The sequence below is a fragment of the Emydura macquarii genome, unplaced genomic scaffold (assembly GCF_026122565.2).
Source record: "Emydura macquarii macquarii isolate MOO-44397 ecotype Brisbane River unplaced genomic scaffold, CSIRO-AGI_Emac_v2 contig_629, whole genome shotgun sequence".
Lineage (NCBI taxonomy): Eukaryota > Metazoa > Chordata > Testudines > Chelidae > Emydura > Emydura macquarii.
The window spans coordinates 1868243-1889815 of record NW_027130766.1 but is presented as its reverse complement, the minus strand read 5'-3'; the positions used below and the strand labels follow the sequence as shown (position 1 = coordinate 1889815).

Genomic DNA, 21573 nt, shown 5'->3' with positions numbered 1-21573 from the left:
CGCCTCCTGCCATCGGCGCCTGGCCCCATGCGCCGGGCCGCAACATCGCCTCCAGCGCCGCCCGCCTGGGGGATGCTCAGGGGGACGGCAGCTGTCGTGTGTCTGGCTGGGGAGGAGGGTGAGGGAATGAACAGGGCCCGCTCTCCCCCATCCTGCCTGGCGTCTGTGCCGTTACCGGGCTGGTCGCGGTTCCAGTGGGTGTACGTGACCTCGTCGCCGCTCAGCCAGCGGAAAGAGCCCGTCTCGTTGATGTCCTGCAGCGCCGTCCAGAAGTACTCGCTGTCCCAGCCGTAGATGAGGCTGCTGACGTACGCCTGCTCAAACCTGACACGGGAGAGCAGCGGGGCGCCCTGCGGTTACGCCTCCTCCTCTCCGGCTCAGGCACCGGAAGGCGGGTCTCTCACAGCGCCCAGCTACGGCGCCTGGTGCTTTGACTCGAGCTGCAGAGGCTGGGGCTTTTAGCTCTAGCGGTTCCCCCCCCAGTTCAATCCTCGGCGGCTGTCGCACCAGGAGGAAGCCTCGGACAGGTCCTGCTGCGTCCCCCGCCCATTAACCCTGCCTCCTGGGGGAAGGAGGGAAGTACCGTCACCCCCATTGTGAGAATGGGGGAAAAGAAGGCGTGACTCACCTCGAGGCTGCACCCGCTCAGTGGCAGAGCTGGAAATAGAAACCAGGCCGCCTGCCTCCCCAGCCCCTGTTCAGACCACAGGCCAACGCTGCTCATGGAGTAATCAGCGCCCAGCCGGCAGAAGGGGGGCGCGGCTCTAGCGATCTCCGCCGGGGCTCTCGGCCTGTCCCCGAGCGAACGGAACCGAACGCCCACGGCAGGCGAGGGAACCCCCACAGCGCACCCACCTGTTGGTGACGGTGACGAGGGTGGCCCCGTAGTCAGTGCACATCTTCCGGGCATCGCTGTAGGTCACCCGGTCTTCTCCCAGCCAATAGCAGGAGGGGCTGTGCCATTTCCAGCCCTGCGGCAGGAGAAGAGGACACGTCCTTGCACACTTTAGCGCCGTGTGAGCAGATGTGCTTTCCCAGCCCCCTTTACCCACACTGCGTGATTGTCCCAGGGAACTCACTGCCACCAGATGTTACTGAGGCCAGGAGTCTAGCAGGAGTCAGAGAAGGGATCAGACATTTACAGGACCAAGAAGAACCTCGGCAGATAACCTAGTTAGGATAAAACAATCTGCTGGGGACATAAACCCTCCTGCTTCAGGACATAAGGAACAACCAATGGCCTGGGGTCAGACAGAGCTTCCACCAGAGACGTGTTACTGAAAAAGAGTCCACTAGGGGTTCCCTCCATCTTCCTCTGAAGCAGCTGGCGCTGGCCACAATTAGAGACAGGAGACTGGCCCAGACAGACCTTGGGTCTGATCCAGTCTGGCAATCCCTGTGCAAACAAACTAAAATCACTTAGGACAACAATATTGTGTCTTGTCCAAAACCCGGCAGTAAAGAGCCCCCTGCAACTCCTGGGGAAATGCTCAGTTCGGCTTCAGAGGGAAAAGTGCCATGACCTCCTCACCAACACGGCTTCCCGAAACACCCTGGGTTTTTCTTGGGCAGTCTCCCATCCGCAGGCTCTCCCGGCTTGACCCTGTTTATCTTGCGAGATCTAACAAGATTGCAGCCTGAGAGGACGGGGCCGCAGAAAAAAAAAAACATCAAGGCAGCTTCAAAAGCAACAGAAAAGTTTCTGCACTGCCAACATCCCACCCTGGACGAGGCTCCGAGAGGGGAAAGACAATCATCTCCTTGTGTAGGAAGGCCAAGCAAGCAGCGAGTCCCACCACAGTCCGCGTTAATAGCCCTGCTTTGCTGATGCTGGAGCCTCTCTGGAGCTGGGGACACAAGAGGATCTATTCTCTGCCAAAGCCGTATAAACAGGGCGGGCTGACGGGAGCAGGAAGGACTGCACAGAGAGCTCCAGAAACGCTTGGCAAAGGCAGCCGCAGCTGCATGGGGAGGGGGGGGGGGGATATATTCGGGGGTGGGAGGAAGGGGGCTTGATCACGGCAGAGGAAGAGTGAAAGGAAACACTCGGAACAAAAGCAAGGATTTTCCTGAGGCCCAGGCTGCGCGGGGGGGCGGGGGGAAGGAAGGATGGGCTCTGCTGGAGAAGCTGGCCCTGGCTCATGCCTGTGCCACTCTCCCGTGCCCTAGGGACGCTGACAAATCAGGTGCGTGAAACAGCTACATCCAGCCGGAGCTGCTCCTCCGCGCCCCCTCCCGCCTCACTGCGGGGACCCCCCCCATGGCCACCCTGCGTCGCAGCCCTCCAGCCGTGCTCAAAGGGCCATAGCCTCAGCCTTCCCTCGCTGCACAGACGGCTGCTACCCACCTGCTGTCCACAGGGGCTGAAGGCAGGAACTGCAGCACCACCAAGGGCCAGGCCGTCCTGCCCACTACAGCTAAAGGAGCAGCTCCCGTTGGGGGGTGGGGGGGTAGGCTCTACAGCCCCCCCCCCGAGTCACACGCTAGGTCAGCGTATTACAAAAGTGCAGCTGCCTCAAATATGCCAAGGAGCGATGCCAACAGGCTGGAGAGCACGTCCTCTCGTCCCCACCAGTGGCTGGTGAGAATTATCACCCACGTTTCGCAGACGGGGGGAAACTGAGGCACAGACCGAGGGGAAGGGCCTTTCCCAAGGCTCCCCGAGGGCGTCAGGGCCAGGCTGTGAACTCCCACGTTCCGGGCTCCCATTGCTTCGCTCAGACCGCTCACCCAAAAGCGCTTTTTGAATCCTTCGCATCATGTGCCGCCCACAAGAGCCCTGCCAATCGGCAGCTATCCGCGGACCACACTGGCAGATCCAAATTCTGCGTCTACACAGGACTTTGCTGCCCGTTCCAAGGGGGCTCCCAATGGAGCCCAGCATGCGACAGGGGCAATGGCCTCATACTAACCCCTCCTCTCTTTTCTTGTTGCACTTCTAGCCACAGCCTGATGCAGCAGCAAAACCAGGGACCAAAGAAAACCCCTCATGGCAACCAGATTTAATTACCCAGCCAAATGCACACAGGATTCTACTGCCACACGGCCAATGGCATGGTAGGCGCCTTCCAAGAGGTATGCAGAGGGGATCCTGCCCCAGACAGACAATAGACTGAAGAGACAACTTGCAAAGGAGGGCCAGGAGGTGAGGGAAAGCCTCAGAAGGCAGCGGCAGAAGCAGGAAGAATGAATCAGCGATCGCCAAGAAACATCCTGATTATTTTTCTCCAGGACCCTAGAGCGGGCTGGGGTCCCTGGCTGGCAAACGGGAAGAGAGCACACGATCAAGAGACAGGACAGAAAGAAGGGAGATGGGTGAGGAGGGGCTGGGAGCACGGGAGATCCACAGAGAGATGCCTCCTCCCGTCTGGTGCACGGCTGCCGATCAGACGACAGAGGTGTTCGTTCTCCTTGCTTTTCTGCAGTTAAATTGATTTCCTTTGGCAGGAGCAGAGCTGCAGGGACAAGTCTATGATTGCTCCTCTCAGCCAACGACCTCCGGGCAAAGGTGGGGCGGGATCATTAGCCTTCGCTTCCCAGTGGGGTGAATGAAGCACGAAGGAGGCAGAAGTACAACAGAATCCACAAGTCCCGGCTCCCAGTTCCCAGCAAGGAGCGTGGTGCCTCTCCCGGCCAGCTCGGGGGGCTGGACGAAGCGCCTGACTGTCCCAACTCCGACTGGACGCTGACGTGTCTCCATTAACCGGAACGGAGCTATGGCCGATTTGCCCTGGTGTAAGCGACAGGAGACTCTGGCTCTGAGACCGGGAATTGACCTCGCATCTCCCCAGTGGGTCCCAGGCCTGTGGTTGTGGCTTACAAACCATTACAATCTTCCAGATTCACCTGCGTGGAAATCAGCAAGACAGGAGGAGGGGAGGGGGCAGGTTCCCTGCCCCTCCCCAACCTCTAGAGAAACAGCATTTGAACGAAGGCTGGCGGACGGGAGCATGGTGCCCCCAGGCAATGGGTCACCTTCAGAACCTCCCCCCTACCCTTGGGGAAATGCCAGGGGAATGGCAAACTGCATTCCTCCAACACCGGCTCCCCAAGGGCTCCGGGACACAATGGGTTAACGCACCCCTGGAGACCTGGGTTCAATTATTACCACGAAGGCGCTTGGCAGCTGCAGTCGCTCCCTCATTTACCTCCATCTGCTTTACAAAACCACCACCGTTTGGCCCGATGGCAGGCTCTTCTCGGAAGAGGCCCCAGCCGGGAGCCATGAGAATTCTTCACGGCAGCGTTAAGAGGAGACCTAGGATGGGGATACGCCGGGGAGGGGGGGCTGCAGCTCAGGACTGAGGTGGGGCTGGAGGAGCCCAGCACCGGCGTGGCAGGGTGGGCCGCAGGTCCGGGAAAAGGCGTGTCGCGTCACTGGAGCTGGCACCACCACCTGCCTGCAGTTTGCTCAGCTCTCTCCGTGCGGTAAGACCCAGCTGCTCTGAGCTCCCTCCCTGCACACCTGTGCAGCGTGCACCCTTCCCAGCTGGGACGAGGAGCTGTGACCCTTCGGCCGCCTTCCCAGTGAAATGTGCGCCGCCTTTCCCCCTGCCCCTGGTCTCCTCCCCAGCATCAGTGCCTCCAGCACCCATCTCCGTCCGCCAGTGCTTCCGGTAACCCCTTGCCACACGCTTCCATCCTCCCCTCCCAGAACCCACCGCTGCACCAAGACCCCTTCTCCCCCGCCCCCCGCTTCTACCACGACTGTCCCAGCCCCCCCAGCCCTTCACTACCTCTGCACCCAGCTCTCAGCGCCTCTGCCGCTGCCCACCCCCCAGCTCACGTGGTACCCAAGAGCCTGACTGGCTTGCTTTCCTTGTGGATTTTATACCAGTCAACCAGCAAGTGGGGCTGGGAGGAGGAAGGTGGATGACCCGGAGGGCGCAGGGAAAGCTGAAAAGAAAAGCCGCCCGTTGGCCAACCTGCCAGCGCAGCCTGGGAGAAACACGTCCCATAGCTTGAGCAGATGGGGTTTCCACTTGCCAGAAATACCCCCACGTTTTCTTCGTAGGACAAACCAGCCCTGCTGTTGGCTCCCCTGCAGGGGTCAACGGGCTGGGTACAGGATCCTACAGACCAACCCCAAGGAGCTGGGCTGGGGGTGGTAGGGATGGGAGACAGGCTGGGGGAGAAGAGGGGGCGGCCTCCCCCCCCACGGCATAGCTGCCGGCTCAGGAGACACAAGTCTCTTGGATCTGTTTTAGAAGGAGAAGGAAGGAGGGTTCTGGGCGGCAGGATGCCTGGGTTCCACTGCCAACCCCATCGCCCAGAGACGGAGAGACCCAGGGCAAGCCAGCGCTTCGTCTCTGTTAAACGGGGAGGGCGATACGGGCCCTGCTCACAGCGCAAGGCCGCCGGGGGAGTGCATTCTGCTGGGAAGCGCCACGGGAGGGCAGCGGGTGTGGGACAGTGAGGGGCAGCCGCGAGGGCAATGCTAGAGCGACCGCGAGAGCAGAAGCGGGGGGGCTGCTGGCGGAGCTGCGAGGGCAGCAGGTTGGGGACGCTGGGGGGGGCCCTGAGTGAGTGGATGAAATCTGCAGTGTCCTCAATGCCCCTGACGAGAGACCCGTGGGCAAATCCCCCTCAACACCACGCCGATGGCAAAACAGCTGCTCAGACATCTCTGTTAAAATCCCTGTGTCTTTGGTCCATCCCCCTCCTTCCCTGTTGCTTCCTGCTCCCTGCCACCGCCAGAGAAGGCCGCCTGTCGCCTTCAGCTCTGACAGATGAATCAACCGACTTGTGATGGAGGGAAGGAGTAGAATTCAATGGCTGGATCCCTGGAGACCTGCCAGCTGGGCACGAATGCACCTGGCCTCTGAGTTACTCAAAAGCAGCCTTCACAGGGAGTTCCCATTTGGTATTTCTCTGGTAACCGGCTGTGCTTGCGTCCTCTTTGAGTCAGGCTGCGCTGCTCTGGCTTTAAGTACCCAGACAGCAACCAAGAAAGGCACTCCTGCTTCCCTCGTGGTGGGCAGCGTGTGTGCATGGCGGGGGGTGGGGATTTCACAGCACGGTTACAGAGAGGTACCGGGTAGCAGGCCAATTTCCAGCAGGACATTGATTTCCTTACAGCAGATGACAAGGAGCTGGGGGCGGGGCAGAAAGGAATGGATTTTTCTTTGTTATAATTTGCAGTCGCAGGATCGCATTTCATTTTCTGGCAGTTTTATCCCTCAGGAATGCAAGGACAGCGTGACGGTTTGCAGAGACGTGGTTTAACTCCGCTGCTCTCATGGCTAGGCACACTTAGGCCGGCCGAGTGGTGATGGGAATCCTCCCAGTGGTCCGCGAAGTGGCGGGGGCGATCCAATGGGCGGCACTCTCTGAGCCAGGCAAGACCCCAATGCTCCAGTTTGGCGCTAAGGACGCTGTCATCAAGGGCACTTTTTTTTCCACATCAGTAAAACTAAGGTCCTGAGAACGTGTGGTCACTGAGCATCAAACGGCGCGTTTCCCCCTAAAGGAGGGGCGCTAACGCTAGTGTTCTGACCGTTCTCCTTTGTCAGTTTACCTGGAGGCTGTATTCGCCTTCACTTCCTCTCCTCAGCTGTTGTGTTGCGTTATTGCGAGATGTTAAACCGTAAAGGTGGCTGCACGGCAGTGGTGGGAGAAGAGATCCCCAGAGAAATACTGTTCGGGATTCTTCAGGATGAAGGACACTACAGTAATTTCAGCTCACTAGTGCTTCGTTGTGATTTGCATCGGGCTGACCAGCTGGGGGAGCAGAGGGGTTAAGATTTGGGTGAAACTCACAAACAACCGCCACCTGTGACCTGCTCTAGCCTCTTCCCCCGAAAGATGGCAAAGCAACTTACGCACAGCAACGCAGGGAGCTTCACAGCCTTCCTGGGCAGCAAGGGACTATTGCCCTCATTTTACAGGTGGGGAAACTGAGGCAGAGAGCAACTTGGCCACGGCTACACAGCACGACAGCGGCAGACCCAGGAACAGCCCTGAGTCTTAAACACAAGCACTGACAAAGAGGGTAGGAGGAGGAAGCTTCCTCGGGGTGCAGGGCGGTGCTGGGGCAAAGGGCTTCGATGCAAAGTCACTCAGGGCAGGCCTTTGTGCGAAGGAAGAGCCCAGAACACAAAACAGAGACCCCATCGGGGTCCCTGCGTGAGCAGCACCCCAGTAACCAGGGGGAGGAAGCATGGACCAAACAAGGAATTCCACTCCACCCCATCGCCCCGCTGTCTGCTTGCAAGCCAGCAGCCTGACTTGCCAAAGCCTCAACCCCGAGGACGTTCCCCACCTGCCGCCTCCCTCACCCACCAGGATCCCAGGGCATTGAGGGGCCAACTCCTTCCCAAAGGGCAGGCGGCCCAGCCCCGCCGCAGGGATTAGCGAATCGCTCCTGCTGTCTGACAGACTCGGAGTCCTGCTCTGCGCGCCCCGCGCCGCTGCCAAAGTCAAGGGAGGTGGAGGGAAGAGGTGGAGCGATGGGAAAGACAGAGGGGAAGCAACTGACAGCCTCCAGAAGGCCTGAGGCGGCTAATTGCTCTAGAACAAACGCTGCCCTGGCAACTGCTTTTAATCCTCCCGGGCAGCGGCCTTGGCGCACGCAGATCAAACACAATACTGGGTCAGTGGGAGGGAGCCAAAACCTGCAGATGTCAGGACCAGATTATGGGCCCTCGAGCCAGCCTGAGCCCAGGCCCCTCTCCCCCCCACAGGGAACTGTGTACTGCAGCTTTGACTGCCCCCAGCAGACGCAGGGCAGAAAGCCTGGGCAATGTCCAGCTGGAGGGCCGGGGTTGCTCGGAAGCCAGCCTCTGCCAGCTCTGTAGCATCTTTCCGTGCCAGCCACCGAGCTGAGCAGGAAGCACGGAATGGACAGACCCATCAGGCCCCGGCTGGCCCGTCCCCCTGGCCGGCGCAGGAATGTCCCCTGCATCCCGTTCTCCAGAGATCTGTACACCTCAGCGTTAGACGGAAGGAGGCAGCGCAGGTTCCTCCCAAGAGGGTGCTCTCACTTTGGACGGCATCCCCTTGACGGTGGCCCTGTTCCCTTGGGCCAAGCAGCTCCGCCACGGCGCCCCCGAGCCCCTGCGGTCTGGAGTTAGCGTAGCCACTTGAATTCCTCAACGCCCCCACTCCATCCCCTGTGCGGCTGGGCCCTTGTGTGCGCCAGCCCTCGTTCACTGCTCTCCAGCCCATCCTAAGGGGGGGGACACCTCTGGACACCACCTCTCCTTTTGACATGTTCGGGTCTATTTATGGCACCCGCCAATCGCCCAGGCAAGCTGCTTCTTCCTAGCTTTAAACCTGCTTCCCCAGCTCGTGCCAGCTGCCACTGCCCTCCGCTCTCGGGGATGGGAGCTGAGGGCGCTCAGCCTCTCACAGGAGGCAGGATCTGTTCGTGTCCCCGTGTCTGACTGGGGGGGGGCGCGCAGTGGGTCTGGGATTTCAGAGCTCTGCCTCCCCAGGGAAGCGCTCAGCCCCGCTCGTCCTCTCGGCGGCAGACACAAGCAGCACGGCGCGCTGCGTCCCATCAGACCAGGCAGCTGGGCTGGAGAGACGTCTGGGCATGGCACAGCTGGCCTGACGCAAGGGCGGATGCACATCTGGACACCACCCAGCTGTGGGGCGGCACGCAGCTGTTAGGAGCCAGCTGGCCACAGGCCTTCAGGGTGCTATTCCGGGATCTAGGCGCTTGGGAGGGGGAAGGGCGGGGGTTGGTTTTCTTTCATTTTCCACTTTTTGTCCAGCTTTAACGTTCTCCTTCAAACCCCCCTTTTCTAATTCCCGCCCGCCGGACGGGGGACGGGCTCGGGGGCTAACACTGCCTCTGCCTGGATCTATCAGAGACAGGTGGGGGCTACGGCTCCCCAAGGCAGCCCGGCCCCCTGCAGTCAGAGGTGAACTCACGCCACCCGCAGCAACGCTTCACGCGAAGCCGAGCCCAACGCCAGTGGCTGAGCTAACCGCAGGCGCCCCGCCATCTCGGTCTTCTGAGAAGATTCAACCATCAGCCTGCGGCTGAAGGAAGCTGCTGGCTCCAGAGGCTCAAAGCCATGAGCCGAGACGCCGTGGCCACCCGGCTGCCCATACGGACCCCGCGGCGCTTCGGCGAAACAATCTCCTCCACAGCGGGGGCGACGAGGAAGGAGCCTTTGTCTCATCTTGATGACCAGCGGGGTTTAGTTCGTGCTTTCCAAGGTCCCGGGGGTCGAAAGGAGAGGCCCTTCACCGGGTTTCCTAAGTCCCTCCCTGGTCATAAGAAACAGACGCCATCCCTCCAAAGCATGAGCCCGTCACCATCGGCAGATGCCAGCTCAAATAAACTACCCCAGCCAGAGCCCTGGGTCCCGCCAGGACGACACGGGCAAGCAGGGTGCCTGCTCCGTTCTCAGCCAGCCGGACCTAGACACTGAAGTAAGCCACATCCCCTCGGCTTGTTATTTCCAGCACCAGATGGGATTCCTCCCTCTGGCAGCGCACTTCCCCCGGTCCCTCTCACCTTCCTGCAGCCGTGGTCCTCCTCCTCCCCTCGCTGGCTCACCCGGCCGGGCTTCTTACAGATGGAGGGCAGCGTCTGGTTACACGGGCTGTCGTTCCATCTCCCTTCCTGGAGAGGATGACAAAGAGCAGGTCAGGCCAGGCAAATGTAGCTCTCACAGGACCCGACGTGGGATATGTTCAGTGGCATGCGTGGGTAAGTCCCACCGACCCTGTGCTTCCTTCCTATGCTCTGCTTCACACCACCATTACGGATCCCCTCTGCCCTTTATCTGTCCCTGGGAGGGGCTCTGATCTTGCAGAGAACCTCTGGTTGGCTCAAATCCAGCTTAAGAGGGCAGTGGCCAAAAGTGGCTGTTGGGTGGCCCGTGTGATACGAGTTTGGTGGCACGTGGTCCGATTCTCAGCGGGCAGCTGACCACGCATTGCAACCACTAACGGACCCAGCCCCCGTTGTCAGCAGCCTCTGCAGGAGAGGGCAAGGAACGGTTCGGTCACGGAGCCTACCCTCCTTGTCGGTTTTAGGGGAGATGGGTGGCACAGGGCTGGGGAAGCTGGCGCGGCCTGTGCTGCACCCTCACGATGGCCACAGAGAGCTCTAGTCTCCAGGACTACGGGCACAGCGCTCACACCCAGGGATGCAATCAATCTAGGCTTGGAAGGATTAGATTTTCACTGGTAAACGTCAATAAACGTCGATTTCACCGCGCACACAGACCAACTGAAAAGTATTTCTGGGGATAATAATTGAAATGTACAGATAGGCAAAGAAAGAAAAATGCTGCCTGGGAACGTATTAGGGTTTGATCTAAGGATATTTACAATATATGTTTTGACATGCAAGGCGGACAGTTCGTGTTTTGATGGTTACAAAGTTTAACTTTTTGAATCTCAACATCCACTGTCATTAAATAATTATTGTCTGACCCCCAAGTAATTTCCCACAGCAGTAAAAATGCTTTAAAATAAACATCCAGCTCCGTTGAGATTTTAAAAAAAACAACAAAAACCGCATTCTGCTAAACACAAATTACTCCATCCCAGCCCTGCGAATTGGACGGGAAAGGTCCTACATCCCTTCCTGCTCTTCCTCTGCGATCAGTCCTCACCGGTCCCCAGATGGTCACACAGTCCTCCAGGCTGTCTCGGAAGTTGTTGGGCTCAAAGGGGTGCCAGTACGTGAACTTTACCGGCGTCCCATCCGACCACTCAAAATTCATCTGCAGCTTGAGGTCATTCAGGCCAATCCAGAGTTCCTCAACATCTGCCAAGCAGAAAGGAAAGAGCAGATCAGAGTCCAGCTCTGATATCTGGGGCAAACCTCACCCTACTTAGTTCCAGGGTGCTACAGTGCTTAAGAGAAAAGTCTGCCCTCTCTGAGCATTTCTGGGACAAAATGAACTTCTCACATTATGTTGGCTGTGATCTGCCTGAGACAGGGACTGGCTTCCTTGTTATCTGTTTGTCCAGCGCCTAGCACCATGGGGCGCTGACCTGGAGTTCTCAGGGGTTACAGACAAATAATGATGGTTGGAATTTTCTGAGACATCCAAGCGAGTGAAGTGCTCAGTTTCCAGATCCCAAGTTCTTCTAGGTTCCTTTGAAAATCTAAGCCAATGATAACACTATTACATACAAAACAAAATTCATTAAAGGAACATTAGGGCAGTGAAGTCAAATGCTCAAAAGTTAGGATATGTCAGAATTAAGGTTGCCCATCCAACCCTGATTTCAGCCCCTTTGTGCGTACTCCCAAGTCTCCTCTGCTATTGAAACCCATGCCAGCTAGATTAAAGCGGACACACGTATGCCTACCTGCACAGCAATCACGGTGTAGACATATCCTGTGTTACTTAGCTGCAACTGGACATTCTGACATGCCAATGATGATTCAAAATGCTAGGTCAAACTCATCTTTGAAACATAGGACCCAGTTTGTACTCGACAAGAAGCGCTCTTTCAAAATGACATGCCCTGCCTTGGCTAATAAATACACATTCTGCAGGTCTACTCTTGCGGGGAAGGGCCTGAAAGTGCTTTGCAAACATTGGATTTATCCCAAGGTAGGTTATGGTATCACTGCACCCCATGAAAAGCGGCCACTTCTTGGATGGAACATAGCAGCTATTTAACAGCACACAGGAACATTATTATATAACAAATTTCGGACAAGATGCGTAGACTAAAATCATATCTAACTGAAACTGCTGGGGGCACCTTTCCCTAGGTAGGTACCCGATTTGGAATTTGGCCAGGGCCACCTCGATTCTTACAAGAGTGCCAGGAGATCTTTAATCAGCACCAGTGGGCCAGGATCTCAGTTTTACATCTCATGGACATGATGGCATCTTCAGAAGCACAGTGCCCCCCACCGTCACACTGGGGCAGTGGGTCAGCCTTGACTCAAAGAGAATAGGGCCATTACTTTTTATTCTTTATTGAGATGAATGTACCGAACGCCAGTCACTGGCCCAGCAGATAAATGATAATAGGCTTAATACATATTAAGTGCTTCTGGTACGGTCTCTGATAGATTCACAAGACCTCAGGGGAGGATACTTTCTATAGCACCTTCCAATTAAGGATCTCAACCCCATCCAGGGACATGAATTAACTATATTCCCAATCTTAACAGCACACAGGAGCACTTTTATATATAACATTTAGGACAAGATACGTAAACTAAAACCACATCTAACTGAAACTGCTGGGGGAATCTTTTCTTACGTAGGTACCCAATCTGGAATTCGGACAGGGCCACTGTCATCTTCACTGTGACAGTCTGAGGAGTAACCCGAACCCCATTTCGCAGATGGGGAAAGGAGAGGGGAGGGAATTATTCACAGCCAGCCAGGGTTAGAGCCGGGAATAGAGCCTAATATGGACCAGATCGTGATACCTCTACTCACACCCAATAGTACCTTCCTCCACTGGGCCTCATTGGGACCACTCATGGTGTAAGGTATCTTACAGAGAGGAAGGATGGTCCAGTGGTTACAGCACTCAGTAAACTCAGGTTCAAATCCCTGCTCTGCTACAGCCTCCCTGTGTGACCTTGGAAACGTCATTTAGTCTTTCTGGGCCTCAGTTCCTCATCTGTGATCATGCCCTGCCTCCCTGGGTTGTTGGGAGGATGAATGCATTAAAGAGTGCGAGGGCCTCAGGTACTAGATACCTTTGGGAGAGACCCCACCTGAGTGCATGTGTGTAAATGTCAGTAGATGGGGACCATTTTCCTGTATAAATATGGACATTTTTGTTCAGCACGGAGCCACGCGCATGCAGGGACCATGCGAGTGAAGATACGGGATCCCCCGGACACGCGCCATCCAAGAGGGCCGATCCAAAGCTCTGACATGGGCCCCCAGAGAGCGTCCCCAGGGAGCAAGCATGCGGACCTGGCTCAATCCTTACCTTGCTTGATCTGCTTGGCGACGAACTCCAGCTCAGAGAGCGTGTGGATGCTCACCAGGTCCCCACCGCCGCGCAAGCAGGTCTTCTTCCCGTCTTGCCAGCTCTTCTTCTCGCCAACCAGCCGGTAGCAGTTGGACTGGAAGGGCTGCCAGCTAGGCTCGCAATCGACCTTCACCTCTGACCAGGAGTCTGCAAGGACACAGAGCAACCTGCTAAGGCACCAACTCCCTGCACGGCTCCTTCTCCTCCCCGGGGCAGCTGGCATCCACCAGCCCGCTGGGTGCAGGGTCTGTGTGAGGAGCGGCAGAGCCCCCCAACAGCAGGAGGGTCTGGAAATAAACCAGACCTGTGTCACTGAGGCCTGTGGCTCCCAATGTCGAGGGATGAGAGGGGGAGACGGCCAGAGTTCATCTCCAACTAGCACATTCTCTACAGCTCCCTCCGCCGCGTGAGGAGTCACGTGCTCCATGAATTCCCACTGGGCTGCCCCGCCCCCACAATCGGCATCACAGCGGTTTCAGGAGTCTTCCTGCGGTTTGATAAGAGCGCCGAGATTCTCCCTCCTTAGACCCCTTTCTCCCACCCCCGCCACAGGCGGTCAAATCAGTCAGTTCACGTCACAGCCTACAGGGCAATAGGCTGAAGGCTACGGCCAGCCGTAGGAACCGTTGCAGGAACCGCCACTACCACCGTCAGCCTTGTCATGTAACTTAGGTTGCACTGTGTTTGTACAGCACCTAGCGCAATGAGGTTCTGGTTCAGGACTGGAACTCCTAGATGCTATCACAATACAAGTAGTATTATTAAAATAGCAATAAAAACAAAACATGCTGACAGCCTCATCAGAAAGAACCAGAGAAAAGGCCACGATAGTAAAAAAAAAAAAAATCTGAGGGAAACAGAGTTTTACTGGAGGGGGAAAAAAAACCCACCCACCAGAAACTTTTAAAAACAAGATGAACAAAACATAGAAAACGGAGTGTGAGGAAAAGAGCTCAGACACTGGACACGCCTGAAGAGAAGAGACCATTACCACTGAATTCACCGCCTGCCCTGCCCTAGCGTCACTGGAGGACATTGGTGAGGCAACGACGGCAGGGCAGAGGGTGGGACGCTCATGTTACCACTTGCAGCCCCAGACCTGTTCTATGATTAAACACAGGGCGTCAGCTGCAGCCAGAATAGCCCCTTTCACCAGCACAAATGCTCCATTTAAAAAAAATAACACAAAAGATGGGATGGCTGGGAAGAGCTTAATGGGGAAAAGACCGTCCTGGAGGCTGGGCCCAGGATGAAGGAGGTCAGTGTGGTGGCTGGGCAGATTTCTGCAGGGAGCTCCTCTCACGCAAACTGACGGCATTGCTTTAAGACTGCTGCAGCATGGCACGGTGCATCGGCTGGTTCATCATTTCTGACCCAGCCCTGCCAGGCAGAAGGCTGTCACTCAGACACGGGCATTAGATGTTGGCTAGATTTCATGTTCGTCGCAAAGCAGCCTCGGTGTAAGATTCTGCAAGGCAGTGACCGATCAAGCAGCCGGCTTGGCTCGCATCTCAGGTGGCCGGCCAGCGGCCTGGAGAATGCTTTGTACTCATCGTAAAGTGGAGAAGAGGCAGCTGGGAGACCTTGCTGACGTGGAGCTGAGAACTGAAGCACTCCAGACAACGATCAGCTGCAAAGTACAGCAGTTTGTTCAAGGATTTGAAGCACCAGACCCCCAAAAAGCATTCCGATTGGACAGCCGTGACGTGATGCCCAGAGCGGTAATGTCTCCGCCTGCCCCTTGAAAATGATTCGCGCTCCCATTTTTCCTCTTCTAATTTCCATTTCATAATTGCACTGAGCATCTCTAGGCTGCACCGCGCGGGGGCGGGAGGGATTCGTTCTCTTCTCGTGTGGCTGAAAGGTAGGAGGCCAAACACACCTTGCAGACATAATGCAGCAGAAATGAAAGGGGCCTGGAAGGAGGCGAGGAAATGAGCAGCGTTTCCATGGCAGGCACTAGCGCTCCAGCAGCTTTCTCCATCATAGACCGACCGCATCCACTGCGAAACAAGCTGAATCAGTGAGGTGATGACGCACTCTCTGCTAGGCACAGTTGTGTCTACACTGGGGATTTTGCTGGCATCAGTCAGCTGGGGGTGTGGGTGAGGGTTTCACACTCCCAGCTGACGTAGCTATGCCGACACAACTTGATAGTGTAGACTACGCCCTGGCTCAAGTTTCAGGGGTTCAGTTTGGAGGTGAACGAGACTCCCTCAAATCCAGCTCCTTTCCCAAACCACTAAGGACACGTTCCGGCCTGCCAGTCTCCCAAGAACAGCCTTTCATGCCAGGTTTTAACACAGCCCAACTGGAAGTGCAGAGGCTGCAGGAGAGGTGGAAAATAATCAAAAGAAACCAGTTTGGCAGCTGGAGGGAGCTTGCTGGTGTATCCGATGGACCAAAGTTCCCAATGGCTACTGGGGCAGAGGGTTCAGGTCTTGTTCTCTCTGCAGGAAGGGGCTGCTCGTGCTTAGTCATAAGAATAAACCACGAGGTATAATGAGAACAGACAGCACTCCTGTATTTACAGTTAGCAGTAAGCTGCCCTGGGAAGGGGAGTGTGTGATATAGACCGGACCCAACCATAGGTGCAAGGCGGTGTAGAATCAGGCCCCATCCCTGCCTAGGCTCTGATACTCAGATGTGCCGAGCACCCTTGTTTTCTTTCTTCCCTCCTTCTCTTTCTTTAAAAACAAACCAACCAAGCAATACCGACACCCGTGCAGAGTGATCCCCGGGGTTGTTTGGGAGGGGGAAAGAGTTTGTTTTGGTTTTTTAAAAGAAAGAAGAAGAAAGGGAAATAAAAGGAAGAAGACGGAGAGAGATCCCTGGACACAAACGCTTCTTTGGAGTGCCACAGTGCTGGCTGCCCCTCCAGCTCACCTGTAGTGAACGGATCTGAAGTGGAGTTGGGTTTCTTCTTGCAAACGTAAGGCAGTGCGATGCTGCAGTCCCTGCTCTGCCAGCCCCCCGAGGACTCCGTCCGGATCACCCCACAGTTTTCTTCGCTGGGATTGTCAGGCTGATCTGCAAGCAGGAGGGGGAGGGGAAAGGGTGGGGAAATTACAAGCATTAGAGTCCATCCCCTGAATACAGAGGAGTTCGAACAGAAATCGTAGCACAGAAGCGTGGTCAATCTAGTGCACACTGAGAGATGCTTCAGAAAAAGGAGTGAAACCCTACACTACTGCTTTTGGAGCAATACTACATGACGAGGAATTTCTTCCCAACCCCTAAACTGATGATCAGTTTATGCCCTGAAACAGAAGGGCCTGGGTTCTCTAAAACCTTAGCGAGTATCCCTAACGGTGCTAGGTCAAGATGTAACCCCAAAACTTATTACGGTCTGATTCTCTGAAGTGCGGAGCATTCACAACTACCTTTGAAGTCAGTGAGGACTGCAGCACTGAAAATCCAGCCCCCTAAACTACGTCCCTCAGCAACTGCCACAGGCGACATACACAGAGAAAAGGAAGGAGTGCCTTTAAGATGTTGCCTTTAAAATTCATTGCATGCCCCCGAGGGCTTGTATCACAGAATGGGGCAAACCTGAACAGACGGCTGGCCTCTATTACACAGAAACATTCATTATTTTGTATTCCATGGCAAAAAACTACATCAAGATGGAGTTTAGTACTGAGCGTATCAGTAATTTAGGGGTAAAAAATCATTACAGGGATGGTGGAATTATCCCCAAACCAAGCCGTGTGAGGCCAGGAAATTCAGAGTTAAGGCTACACTTCGGAGAAATCAAAACAGGGTGAGATATGGAAATGCACAGTTATGGCATCCGGGCAGCATGAACTCTGCCCTGCCCTGCAATAACCACCAGGTTACAACTAAGGCATTTCATGTTTGTGGTCCCACATTAGATTAAATTAATTTTTAAGACATTCGTTTTCTAGAATTGTTCCCCCCGCCCCCTTCCTGGCACTGGGGTGAAATCCTGAGCCCACCGTAACCCTGGCAAAATGCCCACTGAAGTCAATAGAGCCAGGATTTCACCCCAGGAATACTGCAGTGTGAACATTCACCTCCAGCAGCAGGTTTCATGTGGCTTGGAGTTCCACAGCACCACGGAGTCTCACCACAGTACATGGCCCAGACTTCTCTGGTGCCAAGTGCCATGCAGTTCCCTGGCAGCTCTGAGACCCGGTGCCTGGCATGGCACTCATGTCCCCATTTCCACTCAGCCCCCCACGCATCACGTAGAGCAAAGAGAGGCGACATAATTCCACAGAGGGCAAAGTGCTGCTGTCAGCTGGGACTGCCTCTCTTGCCAGCATGCCTCGCATGCACCAACAAGTGAGCCTGCCTCTTAAACACTGCAGCAGCCTCGACCATCTCTTCTGAGCCTTCTCGGGCAGGACGCTGGGATTTGTCACAACAGCCCAACGGAGGAGCTCTACGACCCCTCCCTCCTCTGCCACGCTACCCATGGACAGCGTCAGCCTCTGCCTTTGTCTCCCTCCTGCTGTGAGTTTGCCAGGACCTCACCCCCCGGCAGGATTCTGCTCTCCGTCTACCCTAGGCCTTACCGCTCTCCCAGTTGAGGTACTTCAGGGGCGAGTTGTCTGACCACTGCCAGCCCCCGTTCATATCCAAGTCATTGAGCCCAATCCAGAGAGTGGAGCTATATCCTGTCAGCAGCCCTGGGACAGAGAGAGGATCATGTCAGACACCTCCTGCTCGGCAAAGGCCTCCCACATCAAGCAGCTCGAAGCCTAGCGAACACAACAGGGCCCCCCTGCCTCATCTTTGACGAACACGGCTCCTTCCAGCCCCGGGTCCACGTCATACATACTGCCGCCGCCTGCCCACCTCCCTGGGCAGAGATAACACAGACCAGGTTAGCCAAAGCATCTGAACTCCCCCATCAGCTTGAGGCCTGGCGGAGGCACGCTGGCAGAGGACCGTGCGGGTGAAACCTGCCCTCTTCCTGCTGCTGCCCAAGCCGCATCTCTTCTGCGGATAAGTGGAAGCCGTCACTCACCGGGCTGCCAATCCAGAACCTTTCGCTAACAAGAGACACCCCCGCGCTTCTTCCCTGCTCAGCGCGCTGACGGCTCCGACGGCGTCGCGCCGGTAACAACCCAGAGACACCCGCCTGCGTCGCAAACACGACCGCTACGGCCCACGCGTTAGCTGCACGGCTGCAGCCTGCCATCGGCGGTGTGCGCGTCGCCTCCCCCCGACGGACTGCAGCGGGAGGGACACGCGCACAGCTGCGTGCAGAAGCTGGCCAGTCGTCCTGTAGGGCAACCGGGCGGGCAGAGCGCTAAATCCGGGCAGCCAACTGCAGACTCGCTGGCTCGCACTGACCCTCCAGGGAACCTGCCAGTCTCAACTCGAGACAGCTTGCTAAACACCCGTGCGCCTCTAGAGGCCGCCACACACCTCGTCAGACAAGTAGGCGTAGCTACCAGTTGCTTTGGACGGTTTTCCAGCTGTACGAACGGCTCTCTGCCAAGTTCCAGGCAACAGACGCCGCCCGGCCGCACCCACGGGCCTCCAAAGGGTCCCCCTTGCAAGAACCCACCCCCGCACGCTCAGAAGGGGGCTAACGCTGATGTTTGGGCGCGATGGAAGGCTTCAGAAAAGAGACTAAGAGCCCAGGGCAGTGCAAACCAACAGCTCAATGCAACCATCGTGACGACCGTGCGCACACCCGTACGCCCACCGCCCCCATTCAGAGCAGCAAGAAGACGGAAACATTTAGACAGGCCCTGAATACAATGAGCTGATTGGCCGGACAGCTCCGTGTACCTTTCTGCAGCGCGCTGTAGGTGAGGTACACAATGACTCCCACCGCTGGCGCAAGTGGACATGTCCCAGTAGTGGGTCGCCGACGCAGCCGTATTGTTGAGAGGCCAGGGACAGCCCAGCAGAAGAGAACAGGAGCGCCCTACAGCAGCCTCTGTCCAGACAACAGCCACGTTTCCTGGGGAAGCGCTCACTGACGTGAAAGCTGCAGCCTCTCCCTGTGGCGAAGCCCAGGTAAAAGGAGCGCTGGAGGCCAAGTGCCGGCACTAAACGCTACCACATCCCCTGCCCGAGGAGCTGGAACCGGGGTCCCCCATTCCTAGCGCCCGTTCCTTTCCCGGGCCAGCCCCAGAGCTGCAGCGCAGACTCACCGTTGATGTAGGTCTGCTCGTGGATCTCCGTGATGCTCAGCAGGTCGGCTCCCTGCTGCTGGCAGCTGCTCCACGCCTCCCGCCACGACAGGGTGGACTGGAAGTTGAACTGGTAGCAGCTGTTGGTCAGGTGATCCTTGTCCCAGAAGGTCTCGCAGTCGTTGCCTGTGGGGATGGATGGGAAGTGGGGCAGGGAGAGCCCCGAGTTAACTCTGACACGCGCATGCAGCTTCCTGGAAAGCCGGGGGCGGGCGGGCATGTACCTCTAACGGCCTGAAATGCAGCTCCCGTTAAGTTTCCGTCTCATTACAGAGGCTGCAACTTTTTTTCCAGGGACACCACAATGGCAGGCATAACTGCTGGAGACCCAAAGGGCGGGGGCGGCCTCCGGCTCTGGCCAGGTACGAGACCATGGCAAACGCATGCAGCGTAGCCGGCAGAACACTGGCCATTACCCCCGTCCCCGACCCAGGGGCGGGATTAACCCCGGGCCACACACCGGGCGGCACCTTCCTCCGACTGCATCGGGACCCGTGGAGCTCAGGACCAGTCGGCCTGAGGAAGGGGCGCAGAATCCAGCCCGGGACAGGGTAGGCCGGTGAGGCACCTCATCAATCTGCACCCGGCCCCGCGCGCCAGCTCGGGCGGGCGGCTGGGTCTCTCCGCTCTTGCTGCACTCCAAGTCAGCGCACGGAGGAGACGCCAAGAACTGGGGGCCCCGGGGCTAACACTGGGGAGGCTGAAGCTGTGAAAGCCCGGAAAGAAGGGCTGGGAAGACACCAGCGTCTGAGAACCCAACAGCAAAGCACCCTCCCACCCTGAATTAAACGCAAGGCCACGCTGCTGGAGGATAAAGGACGAGGGTGGTTTTGTTCGCTTCACCTCGCCTCTGGTAGGACAGGGCCGTGTTAGAGCTTCCTCTCCAGTAAGGAGCTCCTTCAAGAGGAAAAGCCAGATTTCCCTTTGTGGCCAGCATGGAGCCCATGCAGCTGCAGCTACCTCCCCGCCCCACCAGTGCTAGGCTGGTATCACTGATACAACCCTCCCCTCCCCGTGACGCCAGGCTGGCATCACCCAGAAAGCCACAAGCACCCCCAGCCCAGTTATCACCGATTGCAGGCCACCCCGCTGCCAAGCTTCGGGACAGGTCGCTCGCCACTCACTCTTAATGGGACAGAAGCCCCATTGCTCATCCTTGCCGTAATCCTGCGTGGTGGCGCACCAGAGGTGGCCATCCTCGCGCCCCGTGCTGGTGCAGTCATGGAACCACTGGTTGTCATACTTGAAGGGGATGGTGCAGGGCTTCCCATGGGAATTGCCTTGAATGGTATAAATTTCTGCAGAAAGGAAGAGGGAGAGAATCTGAACCTTGCCTCGGCCCGTCCTCCCAGAGGGCAGAAGGCTGCGGAGGGGAAATGCAATTCAGAGTCCAGGGATCCTACCATCCTGCCTAAGACAGCAGGACCACCGGTGCAGCACTGAACTCTGGTTCAGCTCCTTCTCCACACTGAAGTGCTACAGAATGGACGCTGCCAGTCCTAGATTTATTATTCTCCCCCCACCAACCCCATCCCAGATCTTCCTTCTCGGTTTGATCTTTCGGAACTCTTTCTGCCTGACTCGCCGTTGCTCTGCGCCCAGTGGAGTCACAGCAGCCGTGGAAAGCTGTTGCACAATGCTGCCATGCTGATTCACACCCACTTTGCCCTGGCATAAAATGATGACACAAGATGAAGGGCAGCAGAGAATCAGGCCCTTAGAAGCGGAGTTTTAATTATGTTTTCACTGAAGGCTTTGATTTGTTTCCAAGGGTCTCAGCAGGAAGGTACTTTAAATAACATGACCAGCATCATCCTGTTTGCTTTGAGATCCTGGGAAGAAAAGAAGCAAGGTTCTCAGGACTATTCAGCTACCTGCATTCTCAGCTTCACAGCAGCCTTGGTACAGACTTATTCGTATAGTGCACAGCTCCCTGGGAGCCAGCCATGCCCATAACCGTAAAGTTTTACTATATTTATGGGAGGAAAGAAAAATGATTAAAAAACCACAAACTTATAAATCATTCCCCTCTCGGGATTTCCCAGAGCTGCCTGGCTTCTTAGGTCCTATCCTGTAATGGGACCTGCTAGCATATACCCTTGTGGAGTCCGTTCCAGCTGACAGAATGCACCAGGGTTGCACATGAAGGGCCCGATCCAATTTCCATTTATACTTGCTATCAGACACAGACTTGCTGCAGGATATACAGTGCCTAGCACAATGGGGTCCTGGTCCAGGACAGGAGCTCGAGGTGCAACACCACAAATAAATAATCACCTCAATAAATCATAATCATCCCTTCTGGCCCTAAAAATCTAGGAAGCCCATGAGAGTCTCTCCATTGACTTCAATGGAAACTGGATCAGGCCCTAGCAGGTGTCGATGCAGGATCGGGGCCATGTGCTGTCAATTGTTTGGGGCAAGGGCTGTTTTCTTTAACTTTGGTTAACAAATAACAATAAGGCCGAAGACC

The 21573-nt window shown here is 56.4% G+C and overlaps 1 protein-coding gene across 1 annotated transcript in view; it reads right to left on the bottom strand.

Moving 5' to 3' along the window:
- The window catches only part of MRC2 (mannose receptor C-type 2), an 80881-nt gene that overhangs the window by 26475 nt on the left and 32833 nt on the right, over window positions 1-21573 (bottom strand). The window contains exons 3-11 of the mRNA XM_067540985.1: window positions 20225-20398; window positions 19062-19226; window positions 17466-17579; window positions 15811-15954; window positions 12883-13071; window positions 10578-10732; window positions 9470-9577; window positions 856-971; window positions 176-324 (exon numbers count right to left, since the gene is read on the bottom strand). Of these exons, the coding sequence (XP_067397086.1) occupies window positions 176-324; window positions 856-971; window positions 9470-9577; window positions 10578-10732; window positions 12883-13071; window positions 15811-15954; window positions 17466-17579; window positions 19062-19226; window positions 20225-20398 (1314 nt within the window). The remainder of the gene's footprint in view (window positions 1-175; window positions 325-855; window positions 972-9469; window positions 9578-10577; window positions 10733-12882; window positions 13072-15810; window positions 15955-17465; window positions 17580-19061; window positions 19227-20224; window positions 20399-21573) is intronic.